At 41.2% G+C, this 17,651-nt stretch overlaps 1 protein-coding gene across 5 annotated transcripts in view; it reads left to right on the forward strand.

The window, feature by feature from the left end:
- SHLD2 (shieldin complex subunit 2) overlaps positions 1 to 8,913 on the forward strand; it is an 83,833-nt gene extending 74,920 nt beyond the window's left edge. For 3 of the 5 annotated variants that reach the window (XM_035023456.1, XM_035023464.1, XM_035023447.1), the window contains exons 9-11: positions 316 to 544; positions 6,627 to 6,742; positions 8,600 to 8,913. In XM_035023456.1, coding sequence (XP_034879347.1) covers positions 316 to 544; positions 6,627 to 6,742; positions 8,600 to 8,799 — 545 coding nt within the window. In that variant the 3' untranslated portion in view covers positions 8,800 to 8,913. The other 2 variants (XM_035023472.1, XM_035023479.1) reach the window with 2 other exon arrangements.
- Positions 8,914 to 17,651: the final 8,738 nt, after the last annotated feature.

Consider the following 17,651-nt stretch of genomic DNA (forward strand, 5'->3'; position numbering starts at 1 on the left):
GAGACCTTATTTTGCATGATTCCAGAGGACAGGGAGGAAGAAAACACCCACCTGTGCAGCCAAACTAGCCAAATAAATCTTCACTCTTAGTTATGGGCAACAGCAGCTTACCTCTCACTTTTCAGAGTAAACACCGAAGCCGCAAGCAGGTGAAATTGTCCAGGGAAAGAGTGAAGGAAGGAAGACCAAGAACGAGTCCTCGGGCATATCCTTTACTATAAGTGACTCAATCAACCTTATCATTAACTATGTTCATAAATTAAAGTTATGATTTTGGTCCTATAATTTATACACACTTCTTTTTGTCTCTTGTAGGAGTGATTCTAATCAAAGCCCAGATTTTAGAGTTAGTGATTCCTATCCCAGCAGCTCAGAAGATAGCTCTAAATGCCCGCAGCTCTCTGAGGAGCATCTTCTCTTCTCTTCCGGACATTGTATATACTGGCTGTGCAAAATGCGGATTGGAACTGGAAACAGACAAGAACAAGATCTATAAACAGTGTTATAGCTGCTTGCCATTTACTCTGAAGAAGTTATACTACAGGTGAGGCAGCCAAGCAAGCCATTGGAATGGAAAAGATTTATTATTATATGACTGGACATGACCGAAAAATTGCATATATCAATTCTTACTTTCTAATGAGAACTAACTAGAACTAATCCAAGAGAATAAAAATTTTCCCCTGGCTATTTATGAAAGCAAAAATTGTCCAGTAATCATAACAGGGATTTTTAAAAGCAGTAATTGGAAGACTTATTATCTTCAAGCAGCTATATTGAAGAAAATTTTTACTTGGTTTATATTTTTAACCAAGATCTAAATGGCCATAAGAAACTGATTTCCATACTTTAGCATCTAATTGGAATTTAAAGGTTAAAACTGTTCTATCATCTAACCTCTCAGTGTGGAAGCTAATAAGATGTTTAACTTTTCTGTGCCTCAGTTTTCCCAGCTTCACATTAGAAATTAAGGATTGCAAATGTTCTTTGGTAAAATTGCAAACCAGCTCAGTGAAAAACACATTTTTCAAATAATAAATGTTCAAAAGCTTGGATAAATTTTTTCTTTTTACCTGGTAAATTGCATGCCTTTATAAAATAGCCACCAGTGTTTTATGCTCTTTTCTGTTTCTAAATACTACAGTATCTAAAAACTAAATGCGAATGTATTCAGCATGTTATCATGGTGTACGTTAAGAATATTAACAGAAGCTTAATCCATAAACCTTATTTCCCTTTACATATGTGTGTTATAAATAAGTAAATAGATTTTGCTCTTACTCTGAAAGTTGCTTGTATGGAAAAGAAAATTAAATTAAGATGCATGGTATATAAGAAATAAAGTTAATTAGGGGCGCCTGGGTGGCTCAGTCGTTAAGCGTCTGCCTTTGGCTCAGGTCATGATCCCAGCGTCCTGGGATCAAGCCCTGCATTGGACTCCCTGCTCAGCGGGAAGCCTGCTTCTCTCTCTCCCACTCCCCCTGCTTGTGTTCCCTCTCTCGCTGTCTCTCTATCAAAAAATAAATAAAACCTTTTTTTTAAAAAAGAGATTTGTTTATTTATTTGAGAGAGAGAGAGAGAGCATGGAGGGGAAGGTCAGAGGGAGAAGCAGACTCCTGGCTGAGCAGGGAGCCCGATGCGGGACTTGATCCTGGGACTCCAGGATCATGACCTGAAGTGAAGGCAGTAGCCCAACCAACTGAGCCACCCAGGTGCCCGTAAATAAATAAAATCTTAAAAAAAAAAAAAAGAAATATAGTTAATTAAAATTGATTTCTTATCAATAGTTAAGGCTCCTTACAGAATGTGTGTGTTATTTTATGTCATTCTTAATGTTCCTAATCAATGTAATTATTTATTGGACAAAAATGTTACTCAATAAATATCCCTTATGGAGAAGACAGACTTTGAATCTTCAGTCTAAAGAATAACTATTCAAGGGGCACCTGGGTGGCTCAGTCGGTTAAGCATCTGCCTTCGGCTCAGATCATGATCCCAGGGTCCTGGGATCGAGCCCCGCATCGGGTGGCTTGGCGGGGAGCCTGCTTCTCCCTCTGCCTGCCACTCCCCTGGCTTGTGCTCTCTCTCTCACTATCTCTCTCTCTGTAATAAATAAATAAAATCTTTTAAAAAAAAAGAATAACTATTCAAGAGAAGGACTTCACAGATCATTATCACCTGACTATGGTATAACCTAGTATGAGGTATATACGGTATAGTTCTAAACTATAGTGCATTGAAGATGTGCAAATTTTTTGTGTTGCTAGAATGTTGATAGACATGCTAAAGCAAGAGTTGTTTTTGTTATTTATTTAAAAGCCTTTAAATTGTGTTTAGGTTTAGGATTCAGATTATTTGATTTCCTTAAAAAGAAATTTTTTTGTTGTTAAAAAGAAAATCTTGAGATTAAATGACAGATTCCTTCAAATTATCAAGTACCGTGATTCAGAAATCATTGCATGAGTCATCACTTACGATTCTACATAGGTCAGTAGCAACCTGAATAAGAAAAAGCTCTGATTGCTTATTTTTCAAAGACCCAAACAATCAAGTTGCGTATCCACATATGTTCACCCAATATTTAGTAACGTGGATGTTATGCTGATTGATGTAAGCATACTTCTTGTACTCAAAAGCTCTTATGAAATACCTAATAAACATTTGTATGGCATGACAGTCCCATGCTGTGAGTGGACCAATTACATTTGATGTTGGTTGTTTTTAACTTGGAACTGATTTTCCAGTGGCAACATTAGATACCATGGTTTGAGTCTCATTCCCACCTGCAAAAAGGATTACCTATGTGCTGGTGACTTTCGTTGGCATCTCCACCCTGGTTTTCTCCTCCAAGCTGCAGTAGCTAGATATTCAATTCCCCACTTGAATGTGTTTCAGGCATCCCACACTAAAAATACCTGAGCTCGGCTCTCTTATTATTCCTGTCTATATCAAACTGGGTTCTTCCCATTTTCATACTTCCCAGTACATGGCATCACCATCTACGCCATTAACCTAGAAACCTGCACATAGCCCTTGAATTATTCCTTTTTCCTTACCTCCCATGTCTAATCTACTGGCAAGTCCTATGAATTTTCATTCAAAACCGTATCATAAATTCACCCTCTTTTTTCCATCTCCACTGTTCCTTAACCTCAGGGGCACTAGTGACATTTCAGGCAGGACAGTTTCTCGTTGTTAGGGTACCCCACACATTGCAGAGCATGTGGCATCTTGTTTACCTGGCCTTGCCAAAACCTCAGTTATCATGAAACCAGAACAGGGAGTCAGGACCTCCTGGTCCCGAAGCACATGGGCCTAGTCCGGGCCACTGCTAGGTCTTGCTCCAACTATCAGAGTAGTGGTCTCTTAGTTGGCCTCCTTCGGCCTTGGCCCCCTTCTGTCCATTCTCTACACAGCTGACGGGGTGATCACTGCCTGACTTAAACACCTCCTGGTAGTTTCCGTTTACACTCTGCTGCCATGCTTTCCCTTGCTCCCTGTGTTCCAGCCCCCTGGCCTTCTTTCGGTTCCTTGGTCACCCCGATGTCTTTTTCCTTGCGCTTTCTTGCATGTTCTTCCCTCCGCTCGACTCCACGTCTTAGTTTTTTTTTTTTTTTTATTTGAAGAGAGAGACAGCGAGAGAGGGAACACAAGCAGGGGGAGTGGGAGAGGGAGAGGCAGGCTTCCTGCTGAGCAGAGAGCCAGATGCGGGGCTCGATCCCAGGACCCTGGGACCACGACCTGAGCCGAAGGCAGACGCTTAACGACTCCACGTCTTAGTTTAAGCGGCACTACATCAGAGGGACCTTCTTTTTTTTTATTATTATTATTTTTAAATTTTTTATTGTTATGTTAATCACCATACATTACATCATTAGTTTTTGATGTAGCGTTCCATGATTCATTGTTTGTGCATAACACCCAGTGCTCCATGCAGAATGTGCCCTCAGAGGGACCTTCTTAATACCCCCTTTATTTTCTGTGACAGCACCGTGTGTGTACTCACTGCAATTTGTACTTGTCTAGTTGTATGCCATCTTCTCTAAAAAACATCTTTACTGGGCTAGAATTCACGTAGCATCAAACAGACCCATCTAAAATGTATGATCCCTGGTTTTAGTATATTCACAGGGTTGTCACCGTCCCCACAGTCCATTCTTAGAGACATTTTCATCCCCCAGAAGCCCCATTTCCATTAGCAGTCACCCCCACTCCCCCCAACTCAGCATTTGGATTGGTCCCACATTTTGGCTGTTATGAATAGTACTGCTGTGAAGATTTGTGTACAAATTTTTAGTGGATATGTGTTTTAGAATCGCTGGGTTGTATGGTAATTCTATGTTTAATTTTTTGAGGAACTGCCAAACTGGTTTCCAAAACTGTTGCACAACTTTACATTCTCACCAGGAATATATGAAGTTTCTGCACATTCTTGCCAACATTTTTTATTATCCGTTTTTCTTTTTGTTGCTTGTGCTTTTCAAAGGTATCTGTATCTAAGAAAGGTATCATTCCTAAGCCAAGATCATGGAGATTTACTCCTTTATTTTCTTACTAGAATTTTATAGTTTTAACTCTTTATGTATAGGTCCATGATGTATTTTGAATTAATGTAAGGAAGGGGTCCAGCTTCATTTTTTTACGTGCGAATATCCAGTTGTCCCAGCATGATTTGTTGAAAAGATGATTCTATCTCTGTTGAATTATCTTGGCACCGCACCATTGTTAAAACGCTTATTGTCTTTTTGTCCCACTAAACTCTTACGCTCCTCGAGTGAAGGAACCAGATCTGTCTTGTTTGCTATTGTGTACCCAGTGCTTAGCACAGTGCTGGGCACATAGTACATATTGAGTATGTATTTGCTGAAATAAAGAATGGAGGAACAGAGAGAGCATGGAGAAAGAGGAAAGACCTAGAATCATCATGTGGGTAAAAGGGGAAGTAGGTTTTTTGAGGGAAAATCAGTAGTATTGTTTGAGCTGTTAAATGAAATTCCTCTATATTAATGAGTCTGTTTCTACAATCTGTTCTCAGGGCCCCTGGGTGTTTCAGTTGGCTGAGGGTCTGACTCTTGATTTCAGCTCAGGTCATGATCTCAGGGTCATGGGATCGAGCCCTGTGTCGGGTTCCCCACTCAGCACAGAGTCTGCTTGTTCCTCTCCCTCTACTCCTCCCCCCACTTATACTCTTTCTCTCTCTCCCTCTCTCTCAGATTAAAAAAAAAATCTGTTCTCAATTTATTTTTAACAATTAATTAATCCTTTTTTTGAAGATTTTATTTATTTATTTGAGAGAGAGAATGAGAGAGAGCACATGAGAGGGGAGAGGGTCAGAGGGAGAAGCAGACTCCCTGCCGAGCAGGGAGCCCGATGTGGGACTCGATCCAGGGACTCCAGGATTATGACCTGAGCCGAAGGCAGTCGTTTAACCAACTGAGCCACCCAGGCGCCCAACAATTAATTAATCTTTAAAAGAGGTAATATGACCATGGTAAAAATGCAAACTGTAGAGGAAGATATAAAGCAACAAGTTTCTCCCCATCCACCCCTCCACCATCGGTTCTACTTCCTTGCTCGTAGGAGGTTTTTGTATATTCTTCATACCAGCGCATGTATATCCCTTTCTTTAAAAATACATAGATATGGGGCTCCTGGGTGGCTCAGTCGGTTAAACGCCTGCCTTCGGCTCAAGTCATGATCTCGGGGTCCTGGGATGGAGCCCCGCATCGGGCTCCCTGCTCAGTGGGAAGCCTGCTTCTCCCTCTTCCTCTGCCGCTTCCCCTGCTTGTGCTTTCTCTCTCTGTGTCTCTCTCTCTCTCTGTCAAATAAATGAATAAAATCCTTAAAAAAATAAAAATAGAATATTATCCATTTTGTTTTATTCATAGTATTTGTTCCATAGAGTACATCATGGCCTTCCTTCCCTAATAGCGCTTATAAACCTTCATCATTCTTTTAACAGCCACATAGTACTCCACTGTAGCACATACTGAAAATGATTTATCTAGTTCCCTATTGATCTACTTGCAAAACAGTCTGGTTTTGATAGGAAAGAATCCAGTGGGGAAAAATAACTTGAAATTATGATTGTGAAATATTGTGATTATTATCTTTATTTTTATTTCTAAGAATAATTTATACAACAGTGTAAAAATGTTTTCTTATATTAGTATCTGAAATTTTAAAATGAATAAGGAATAAATCAAATTTATTAATTTGTCATTTGAAAAAAAAATTTTTTTTTAAAGATTTTATTTATTTATTTGACAGAGAAAGAGACAGTGGGAGGGAACACAAGCAGGGGGAGTGGGAGAGGGAGAAGCAGGCTTCCCGCCGAGCAGGGAGCCCGACGCGGGGCTCGATCCCAGGACCCTGGGATCATGACCTGAGCCGAAGGTAGATGCTCAACGACTGAGCCAGCCAGGCGCCCCGTCATTTGAAATTCTTAAAAAGAAAAAAAAACCCTTCTTTTTTTTCTAGGATGTTTCAGAACGTCCTAGAGTTGTTTTAGGAATTAAGATGAACCCTGCCTAAAAACCCAGTGCTCTTTGAAATTACATGGTACTTACGTGTTTCTTTAATTTGAACATGTTATTGAAGGTCACATGTTATTTACTGTTTTGTAGGCCAGCTGTAATGACCATAGCTGATGGAATATATAAGGTTTGCATCCACGTAGGATCAAAGCTGATTGAGAAGATTCTTCTCAACATTTCTCCTGACTGGCTCAACAGAGTTATAGGTAAGATGGCAGCATACCATCGAGAGGTGGTTGGTGGTGAAACCACTCGTTTCAGGGGTGTTGACAGTATATTGGAACAGAAAGAACACTCTACTGTAAATTAAGGTTTTTTTCCTGTCAGTGCAAAAGCTTGAGTGGAACAAAGAGGATGAAGTTGGAAGATAAGCCTTGCCCTACACCTGCCATGACAGCCACGCTCAGCCTTGCATCTCTGCAGGTCTTTTGCAGTCCTCCCTTCTCCCAGCAGTAGGGCACCACCGATGCTCTTGATCTTGGAGGTTTCCTGCCCCTCCCCCAGGGATGGAGGGATTTTTCTTTTATCTATCCTCCATGTTCAGCCCTGGGGCAATAGGATTTGCCGACCTTCCTCCAGCAGTTTAAGGCTCTCTTTCCTTAAAGGAGCGTCCAGAATGGTGTTTTGTGTTTTCCCTTGTGGCAGCTTCTCCCTCCCTTTCTCCAGACTTCACCATGGTTGGAAGCTTTCTCTATGTCCTGCCCTCTGTCCAGGCTTGTGAGCACCTGGTGGGGACGAGAAGAGCCCGCCAGGGTGCAGACTCCCCTTGCCTGAGACACTGGCCCACACTTGGCTTTCAGCAAGTCATGAAAAATTGTAGCGCATTCTTCCTTCTTGCTTGTTGGGTGGATGTGTCTTCTTTCTGAGCTCGCCGCAGTAACCCTGTGCTCCTGCTGTCTCCTCTCATTTCAGTTGGCTTGGCTGCCTCACTGCCTCGGCTCTCCTAGAGGCTCCACAAATTGTGATTTTGTAGTGTCTTCAGTTTTTCTAGTAATTGTTAAGGTTGGAGCCATGTTCTTTCCAGCTTTCCACATCCTAACCAGAAGTCTGTCTGTCCTTTTTTATTCACTGTCTTTATTACCATTCATTCTTCTGGCTGTTTTGTTCCCTCTGTCAGTGTTCTTTGTTGTATTTTCAGTCTTGACTTTTCATTTTTGGCACAATACCAGTTAGCCTCCACTTCTCAGAGGAGGACTGTTCTCAGATCAAGTCTATGTTCACGTTTTGCCCATTCCCGAGTCAAAGTTGTACTTCCTGGCATTAATTAAATTGCAACCCTAAGTGAAATTGTGGGCACCAGTTATAAAGTGGTCATCAGACCATTCAAATTATCACTAATCTTGATTTTCTTTTTTAGCTTATCCAAGTGAAAATACAAAAGATTTAAGTATTGTAGAGAATTCCCTCACCTCCAAAAACATGTGATTGGCTGCCTGGGAGTCCATAGACCCAACTCAAGAGGGGTGGGTGGTGTTGGTCAGGGAACGAGTGTAGTTTGAGTGGCTGGTCGTGCCTGGCCAGCCTAGCATTGAGCACCCGGCTCAGGACCTGGACTTGATAGCCTAAAAAAAAGGAAGACTATGAGACAAGTGCAAAAATACAGTGACATCTATCTGTAATTTCAGTATTTTTATATTATCAAGATTTGATATTCATTAAGTCACTGACTCAGGGTTCTGTTGTATAAACTATCTAGATAACTGGTAAGAGCTGTTGACTGGATAAAGAAGATGACTTTTCTGACATGGACACGCTCTTTCTGTGTCAGGCTTGACTTAGGAAGATGTTAACGTCGTTCTTTCCTCTGTTGTTTTAAGAAGCCAAGAGCTGTGCCGTAGTAGGAAATGCCGTCACTCTGAGCAGCCTGTCCTCGATCAGCAGGCATGGAGGGTCCTCATTCTAGAACATCTTCAGCACCTGTGACTAGAAGGAGAGGGGATAGAAAGGGAAATTTCCGGTGGGTGCGGGGCTTGAGAAGCAAGGGGACAGCGACCCCTTTGGCTGTGTGCGTTTCTGGCGTGCGGGCAGGGAGCCTAAGAGCTGCGTGTTTCCGTGTTCCTCAGCACCTCCCTCAGAGATCACCTATGCCATGGTGGCCGCCGACTTGATCCACTCGCTGGTGGCCGGCGGCGGCGCCCCTTGCGCGGTGAAGGCGCAGAGCCTCTTCGTGTTGGATGAGAACAGCTGCCCGCTGCAACAAGAGTTCTCCCTACTGGATTTTTATCCCGACAGTGGCAAGCCTGTACCCAGTGCCCTCCTCTGAGACCGGAGGGGGAAGTGGCAGGTACTTCAAGGAAGATGGCTGAACTGATTTGCCTTTTCGAGAGAAATGAATGACAGGGCTTTACCTGGGCGTTAAAAAAAAAAAAAAAAAAAATATATATATATATATATATAATATGTATATATATTAAAATATATTATATTTATATATATATTTTTATAAAGAGAATTGTATTAAATATATAAATTAAAACTTTTTTTCTAGGAACATTCTGTGAGGTGTTCTGTCTGTTGTTTGGTCTTTTCCTTTCCTGCTTCTAGAGGAAGTATCTGGCAATAAAGGCCATATGTAGCCCCTCCCTGGGAAGCTCACTCTGTTGGTCCCTGCTCCATTCCAGCGCTCTATTAAGGACCCAGGACACAGACAAAAGACATTTCCTCGGGAGTGGCTTTCTGTCATGCTCACAAACTCTCAGCGCTTTCCCTTTAATAAACTGTCAATGTGAAATGATTTCCTCGGTTATAATTATACATGGTAATGGGTTAGTTTGTATAAGCCTGTGTTTAGACAAGTTCAAGACAAGCATGTCTTTCTATAAAGAAGCAATGAAAATGAAGGAAACAGATCCTGCTTCAACTCGTTTTATAAAACGTGGAAGAGTCATGTTGTTAGTTCATTTCTAGGATCTCAGTGCCTTACTGAGTTTACTTATTAACAAACATTTAGTGATTTGTTCTCCCATTAGGATTATAGAAGAAGCCCGTATAAAATAGTAGTCACTGATGAGGAAATGTGGAAGGGCGCCTAACCTGGAAGTCTGGAGTATGCTGAGGGTTAATAGGTTAAAAATATTGCTTGAAAAAAACTAAATTCGTGACCAAATGGACATGTTTGCTTTACCATACATGTGCTTTTAAAAATTATTTTGGTTCATTGTACTTGTTTTCTCTAATTTAGGGATGCTTTTTTTTTTAACTTGAACCTCAGGAGTTTTGTGATTCTCCCAAAAATAATATGTAAAAATGTGTGTGAGAGTGCACACACACACAAGTACATCTTTCTATGGAGGAGGTCAGTCATTCTCAGCAAATCCTCAGAAGGATCCTTGACCAAAAAAGGCAAGGGAGGTGGGGTAGGAACAAGCGCTCTACTTGGTGAGTTAATTCCTGGGGAAGGAAGGGATTAAGTCAGATGATTGCCTGCACCCAGTAAGGTGGGTAGAAAAAGAGTTGTCCCCGTGTTGTACGTAGAGAAACAAGATAGTTGGCTCTCCCAGATAATTCACGTGATGGGTGACGAATCTCAAGCCCAGAGCTGATGTCTTCTAAGCCATGCTCTTTCAACTATAAGCACAGTAGAAGCAAATCTGGAATTCTGATATAAAATTTGCCAGTCAGTGTAAGCCTACCAAGAGCGCTGTTCTCTTAAACTTGCCTTCCCCACTTTGTCCTCAAGATGCGGCCTAATCCTTTTATCAACCAAAACACAGCCCCCTGGAATAGACGGCTCTTCACACCCTTTTGGGAAGAAGTCTCTAAGCCATTTTAAGTGAGACCAAGAGCACCAGGTCACACCAATATCTCTTCACAGATTTTGGTCCATAGTTCATAGGTTAACCCATATTTCTGGAACCCTTATTTGGGCTGAAAATAACTTCCTTCTGTCCTGAGGAAATTATCATGTATTTAATTTAAACTGCCATAGCTCCCAGGTGATTCCTTACCCATGATGTACAGGTAAGTATATTTAACCTACTCCACAAATTTTTATAAAAATCAGGTAGCCTAAGAATGTCAGCCAATCCAGCAGTCTTATGTCTGGCAGACATTTTAGGTAAATCGCATTTTTTATCTGACAGTTCAGCTGAGAGGGACAGTTCTCAGGTCTTAAGTTGTTTACAACTAGTCTTCCATTAATTTAGGTTTACCTGAATGGGTGACCACAGGCTGTTAACATGGCTTTCTTAGAAGAAAATATCTCTACTTTCTCAGAACAACATAGAGTGAAACAGAAAATGTGCCATCCCTGTGTCTTTCATTTTAAATGATGAATTTGTGTCCTGGATGGTCTCGAGATGGTGCGATATGGTTCCCAAATCGGAACAATTAGAATAAAGTGTTCATCTTTTCTGAGACTTTAACCCTAGCCCCTGTTTTAAGGCCAATAGGGTGAGAAATAGGTGAGAGGGAGGAGGTTTGCCAGTTAGTTGTTATTCTGTCTTTGGGGGTCTTAAACCTGGTTCGTCATCAGGAAGTGAACTCCACCCACTCAAGGAATACATTTGCTAAGGGTGAGCTGTCTGCTTCCAAGACATCTCTCCCTTTGCTCCCACTTGGCGGCCTGGGGCTGGAGGAGGGCATGAACTGGCAGTGAGACCACTTCTCCCCAGTCCCTTCCCTGTCCCCCAAGGCCCAGCTCCTGCAGGGACTGAGGGCAGGGAGGAAACAGGACAGGGGACAAGGGTTTCATGACAAACCAGCTCCCATCATGGTCCTCTCTTGGGGGGATCCTGACTGCCGGTGCCTTCTGAACAGCAAGCACCCAATGCTGCTCTTTCTAGAACACGTGCCGGAGTTCTTCGGAGGGCTTCTCCTTCTTACACAGCATCTGCACCGTTTCTTGTCAGGGGAGATCATGCTCCTGCCTCATCTCTTCCACCCCTCAACTCCCTCCAGATGTCAGCTCTTCTCTTCACCCCAACTTCTCTCTCTGACTCACTTCACTCCACGCCCAGATGTGCACAAGGCAGCAGGTCAGCAAATTCTCTGCATAACTGGACAGCAGACAAACTGAGGGATTGCCCTTATTTACATAATGTGTGTAGTGCAATTTAAGTTATGTAACATTGTGATCATACCGTGTGGAAGAATCTCACCAAAATGATATCATGATTACTCTGGGTGGGGAACTGGGGCCTGGTTTTACTTTCTCCTTTATGATTGTTTTTATCTGATGGAATTACTAGGAAAATTTCCCTAATTTCTGAAGAACACAAATTCCCTATATTAAAAAGATTACTTACCAAATATAGAAAAAGGTAATATGGTTTTGATCACAGAAATTAACACCACCTACTAGATGTAGATACTTCATGGGGTGGCAGCCGAGCCCACAATGATACCGCTTCTCTGGTCCATGTCTATATTTGGTTTGATTCCTTGGCAAAAACCGATTACTCACAGACAGTAGGATACCTGACTCAAGCTGGGCCAATCAGATTGTTTTTTCCAGAGTTAAATTAAGATTTATGCAGAGTAAAAAAAAAAAAAAAAAGATTTATGCAGAGTAAAATGCACAGATCTTAAATGTACAGTGTGCTGAATTTTTTTTTTTTAAGATTTATTTATTTATTTATTTATTTGAGAGCGAGAGACTGAGAGAGAGAGAGCACATGAGAGGGGGGAGCGTCGGAGGGAGAAGCAGACTCCCTGCCGAGCAGGGAGCCCGATGCGGGACTCGATCCCGGGACTCCAGGATCATGACCTGAGCCGAAGGCAGTCGCTTAACCAACTGAGCCACCCAGGCGCCCCAGTGTGCTGAATTTTGACAAATATATACATTCATGTAGCCAATACTACCATCAAAATTTAGGTTTCCATCTCTCTAAAAATTTCCCTCATTTCCACTTCCAGTCAATCCCCGCCCATACAGGCAACCACTTTTCTGATTTCGATCATCACAGATTAGTTTTTTCTGCTCTGGAACTTCATATAAATAAAATCATGTGGTTTATATTCCTTTGTGACTTGCTTTTTTCACACAACAGTGTTTTTTTTGAGATTCATCCAGATTTTTATGTGACTCGGTAGTTCGTTCTTTTTATTAGTGAATAATATGCCAGTGTATGAATATATTACATTATCTATTTTCTGATCAAAGGTCATTTGGGTTGTTTCCAGTTTGGGGCTGTTATGAATAGTTGCTATGAACATCCTTTTTGCAAGTCTTGCTGTGGACATATGTTTTCAGTTTGGGGTATGGGGGGGAGCGATAAATACCTGTGACTGAGATAGCTGGTTTATAGGGTAGGTATATATTTCATTTCATAAGAAACTGCCGAACAGCACTCCAAAGTTGTACAACTTTACACACAAGCCATGTATGAGGGTCCCAGTTGTTCTGCTTTGCCACAGTTTGGAGGGGCCAATCATTTTTACATAGCCATTCTACTGGGTCTGAAGAGATAGCTCACGGTTTTAGTTTGTGTTTCTCTGATGACTAATGCTGTTGAGCAACTTTTCATGTGCTTATTTGTTGTCTATGCATCTTCATTTGTGGACCATAGAAGTGTTCCTTTATTTTATTGGGTTGTTTGTCTTTTTTTACTGATCATAAAAGCCAGATATGTGTATTATTAATATTTTTGAAGTGCCTGTTCAGCATTAAAAATGATGGCCACATGATTTCAGGAGAAAAAAAGAATGTGTAGCTGTAACAAAAAGTCTTAAATAAAATGTGACTATTTTGAATGGCTGGAATGTTATACACAGAAAAATAATCTTAGGAAACCAACCAAAAAATGTATTAGTAGCATGTTAATTACATAGAACATAAATTAATTAAACATAACATAAACTTAAAAATTTTAAATGTAGTAATATATTACCACACACCAATAATATACAGTTCTGAATATAATAAAAATAATCATGCTTACAGATAAAACCAGAAACACGAACGGCTTTATGTATTCAAAGGAAATGACTTAAAAACCACGAGGGAAATATAAAGAGAAAAGAATCAATGAGACATTGGCTGTGCTCTTGCTGCTTGAGAAGACCCGAGTTGCAGAGCCGATTCAATATTAACCAAAGTCCCTGATGGATGGCATATACAAGTTGACAAATTGATTTACAAATTAAGTGAGAAGAATAAAAAGCAATGTGAATATTCTAAAAACCATTGAGTTTTAACTCTACATGGGTGAATTGTATGGTTTGTGAATTATCTTCATAAAGCTGTTAAAAAAAGAACAGGCAGAAAAAATTTTAAAGCTAAAACAAAAAAATAAGGAAAGCAGTGGAAAAAAACCCCACAGATTTGCTGTTTACAGTATATTAAGTGAAAAGTCACTTGAAACAGTATATAACATATGTCATTTCTGTAAAGACATACATTAAGTCAATGGAGGGAGATCAACAAATTTCAACAATGTTTATCCTAAGGAGCTAACAACTGCAGGAAACATTTTACTTAATGAGGCAATGTTTCTTTTTTTTTTTAAGTTATTTTTAATTTTTTTTCAAATGTTTTATTTATTTATTTGACAGAGAGAGACACAGAGAGAGGGAACAGAAGCAGGGGGAGTGGGAGAGGGAGAAGCAGGCTTCCCGCGGAGCAGGGAGCCCGATGTGGGGCTTGAGGTGGGACTCGATGTGGGGCTCGATGTGGGGCTTGATCCCAGGACCCTGGGAACATGACCTGAGCCGAAGGCAGACACTTAACCAACTTGAGCCACTCAGGCAATATATATGTATTTTTTAAAAGTAGGCTACATACCCATTGTGGGGCTTGAACTCACAACCCTGAGATCAAGAGTTGCATGCTCTATTGACTGAGCCAGCCAGGCGCCCATATTTCCTTTTTAAAAATAAGCACAAATTTTCTTATTTTTGTTCCTTCTTATATAAAAGGTAGCCTCTGTATGCTTTTTTGTACTTTGCTTTTTTTCATTTGGTAATAATCCTTGGAAATCACTCTGTGGGTTTATCCTCATAATACAATTTTTTTTTTTAAATTTATTTGAGAGAGAGAGAATGAGAGAGAGAGAGCATGGGGGGGGGGGAGGGTCAGAGGGAGAAGCAGACTCCTCGCTGAGCAAGGAGCCCGATGCGGGACTTGATCCTGGGACTCCAGGATCATGACCTGAGCCGAAGGCAGTCGCTTAATCAACTGAGCCATCCAGGCACCCCTCATAATACAATTTTTTTTTTTAAGTTGGGTTTAGATTGTATTTTTTCCTTAGTTTCTTTCTTCCTCCATTCTCTTACATGTTTTGTACATCCCTTAAATTGTAGTTATGTATGTGTAGGTTATATAAATATACAAATACAGTGTTGGGAAAATGTTGTATATTCACATCTCTGTAATTATTGGGTCCTACTTTCAGTTGCAGATTATTCACGTTTTTGTTTTAGGATTTGGCTTAGCTAATATAAAAGAAATCCCAAGTAAGTTTCTGAATAGGTAGCTTCTTTTTCTTGGGCTTACCAGTGCTTGTCTGTTTATCTCTGGACTGATTTCAAGTTGCTGTGTTGTCAGAGTCCAGCTTCCTCTGTGGTAATGTTCTATCATGTCTGCACTATTAAAGAGTATAGAATGAACGGGAAGATGAGGTAGCGACCCATCCCTAGAAGGCCAGGACCCACAAGGTATATTGTGCTTCTCTTCACACATCATTGACTAGGACTTAGTCATGTGTCCAGCTACGTATTCTTAACAGAAAAAGAAGGGGAAAATGAATATTCTGTAGCCACGGGTATCAAGATATTTACAGCTTTTCTTTCTTTCTTTTTTTTTTTTAAAGATTTTATTTATTTTATTTGACAGAGAGAGACACAGCAAGAGAGGGAACACAAGCAGGGGGAGTGGGAGAGGGGGAAGCAGGCTTCCCGCGGAGCGGGGAGCCCGATGCGGGGCTCGATCCCAGGACCCTGGGATCATGACCTGAGCCGAAGGCAGACGCTTAACGACTGAGCCACCCAGGCGCCTCATGAGGCAATGTTTCTGAGAACAGAAACCAGACAAGGATATCCAGTGGCATAACTTACATTCAGTACTTTCCTGATGTTCCTAGCCAGATTAATAAAGCAAAACATTGAATTAAAATCTAAGGATTGGAACCAAGATATAAAATTACGATTGTATGTATTAAAAACTCAAAAGAATCTAGAGACATATGATTAGCATTAGTGAGTTTGGCATGATTGCTGGGTACAAGGTCAATTGAGGAAGACCCACTTTATGGATACCAGCAAGAATTAGAAGATAAACGATGTAAAAAAAATCCCGTTTATGATGGTACAAGAAAATCACGTGTCCAGGGGAAGAGATAATGAAGATAAACAAAGCCCCTGCACATGACACCAGCACACACTGTATAGCGAAATCAGAGAGGGGCTAAATAAATAGAAGTGTAGGGCGCCTGGGTGGCTCAGTTGGTTAAGCGACTGCCTTCAGCTCAGGTCATGATCCTGGAGTCCTGGGATCGAGTCCCACATTGGGCTCTCCGCTCAGCGGGGAACCTGCTTCTCCCTTTCCCTCTGCCCCTCCCCCTCCCTCTCCTGCTCATGATCTGTCTCTCTCTCAACTAAATAAATGAAATCTTGAAAAAAAAGAAAGTTCAACACTAGCAACAGTTTATGAGGTGCAGAAGAAATCGTATTGGAAATTAGAAATTATAACCAGGGCGCCTGGGTGGCTCAGTTGGTTAAGCGACTGCCTTCGGCTCAGGTCATGATCCTGGAGTCCCGGGATCGAGTCCCGCATCGGGCTCCCTGCTCAGCCGGGAGTCTGCTTCTCCCTCTGACCCTCCTCCCTCTCATGCTCTCTGTCTCATTCTCTCTCTCAAATAAATAAATAAAATCTTAAAAAAAAAAAAAAAAATAGAAGTGTATGCTGTGTTCAGGGATCGGAGGACTTTAAAATACTTAAACACAGGTCCCCCGGAATTGACTTAGAGACTCCAGGCAATTCCAACCAAAATCACAACAGACTTCCCCTTTGGGAGATGGTGGGGGTGGGGTGGGGCGGGTGGGACTTAGCAAGTTAATTCTAAAATTTACATGGAAATGCCACATGCCCAAATAGCCAAGACACTCTTGAAGAAGAACCAGACTAAGGACTTACTCAAACAGATGTTGACATTACGAAAGAGTAATTGACACGTGATGATATTAGTATAAAGATAGGCAAATTCACTAATGTAGCAGAAGGAGCTCAGGAACAGACCCAAATGTGCATAGATGCTTGACGTATTTCCTCGGTGCTGCAGCAGACTAATGGGGAAAAGGATAATCTTTTCAGTGAACGGTGCTTGGATAATTCAATATCCTATGGAAAAAAAGAAAGAAACTGGAATCCAATATTGTAACTTATACAAATGTCTATTTCAAGTAGATTCTAGATTTCTAAATGTGAAAGGCAAGATAATAAAGCTTCTTGAAAATAGTATAGAAGAATATCTTCATGATCTCGAGGTATGGAAAGTGTGAGAAGGTGGAGGAGGGACAGTAAAGTGTCCTCCAAACTGAGAAGGCACTTTGAGACCAGAAAATGAAACAGGCCACTCCATACAGTTTACACAGATTTATTCGGGGTAACTTACGCGGGAATTGAGCAGGTGATAGTCCAGAGCTGCACAGCTATTCTCCCCAAAGTCCAGACCTAAGTCCACAAATTTTAGAGTGAGGGGATGTGCAGAGAGCACCTTGGGTGAGGTCAAAAGGTCTAACACTTACCAGACCTCGTGGCGCCAACTGTGTGCTAGAATGGGAGGTGGGGTGGCTAGAAACTATTTTATCTCTATTAGTTATCTAAACAACTTTAGGGAAGACAAGAACAAACCTTCCCACATTCCGGTCAGGGCATACATTAACCTCCAGAGGGCTTGGAACATGTAGCCCCAAGAGGGGTCATTGTGTGGACGTGAACAAGATGGAGGGCCAAAGATGGAGTCCATATTGTCTGCACGCTTACAGAAGGACTTCTTAAAAAGAGGACACGGTAAGATTGCTTCATTTGACTACATTAAAATTAGAAACTTCTATTTATCAAAAGAAAGCCATAAAAATGGGAGGAAATCAGCCACAAATATATTGGTAATTAAAAAAAAAAAGTATCATATGACCTCACTGATAATGAGGAATTCTTAATCTCAAGAAACAAACTGA

Source organism: Mirounga leonina, unplaced genomic scaffold (genome assembly GCF_011800145.1).
Source record: "Mirounga leonina isolate KUSES-001 unplaced genomic scaffold, KU_Mleo_1.0 Mir_114, whole genome shotgun sequence".
Classification (NCBI taxonomy): domain Eukaryota; kingdom Metazoa; phylum Chordata; class Mammalia; order Carnivora; family Phocidae; genus Mirounga; species Mirounga leonina.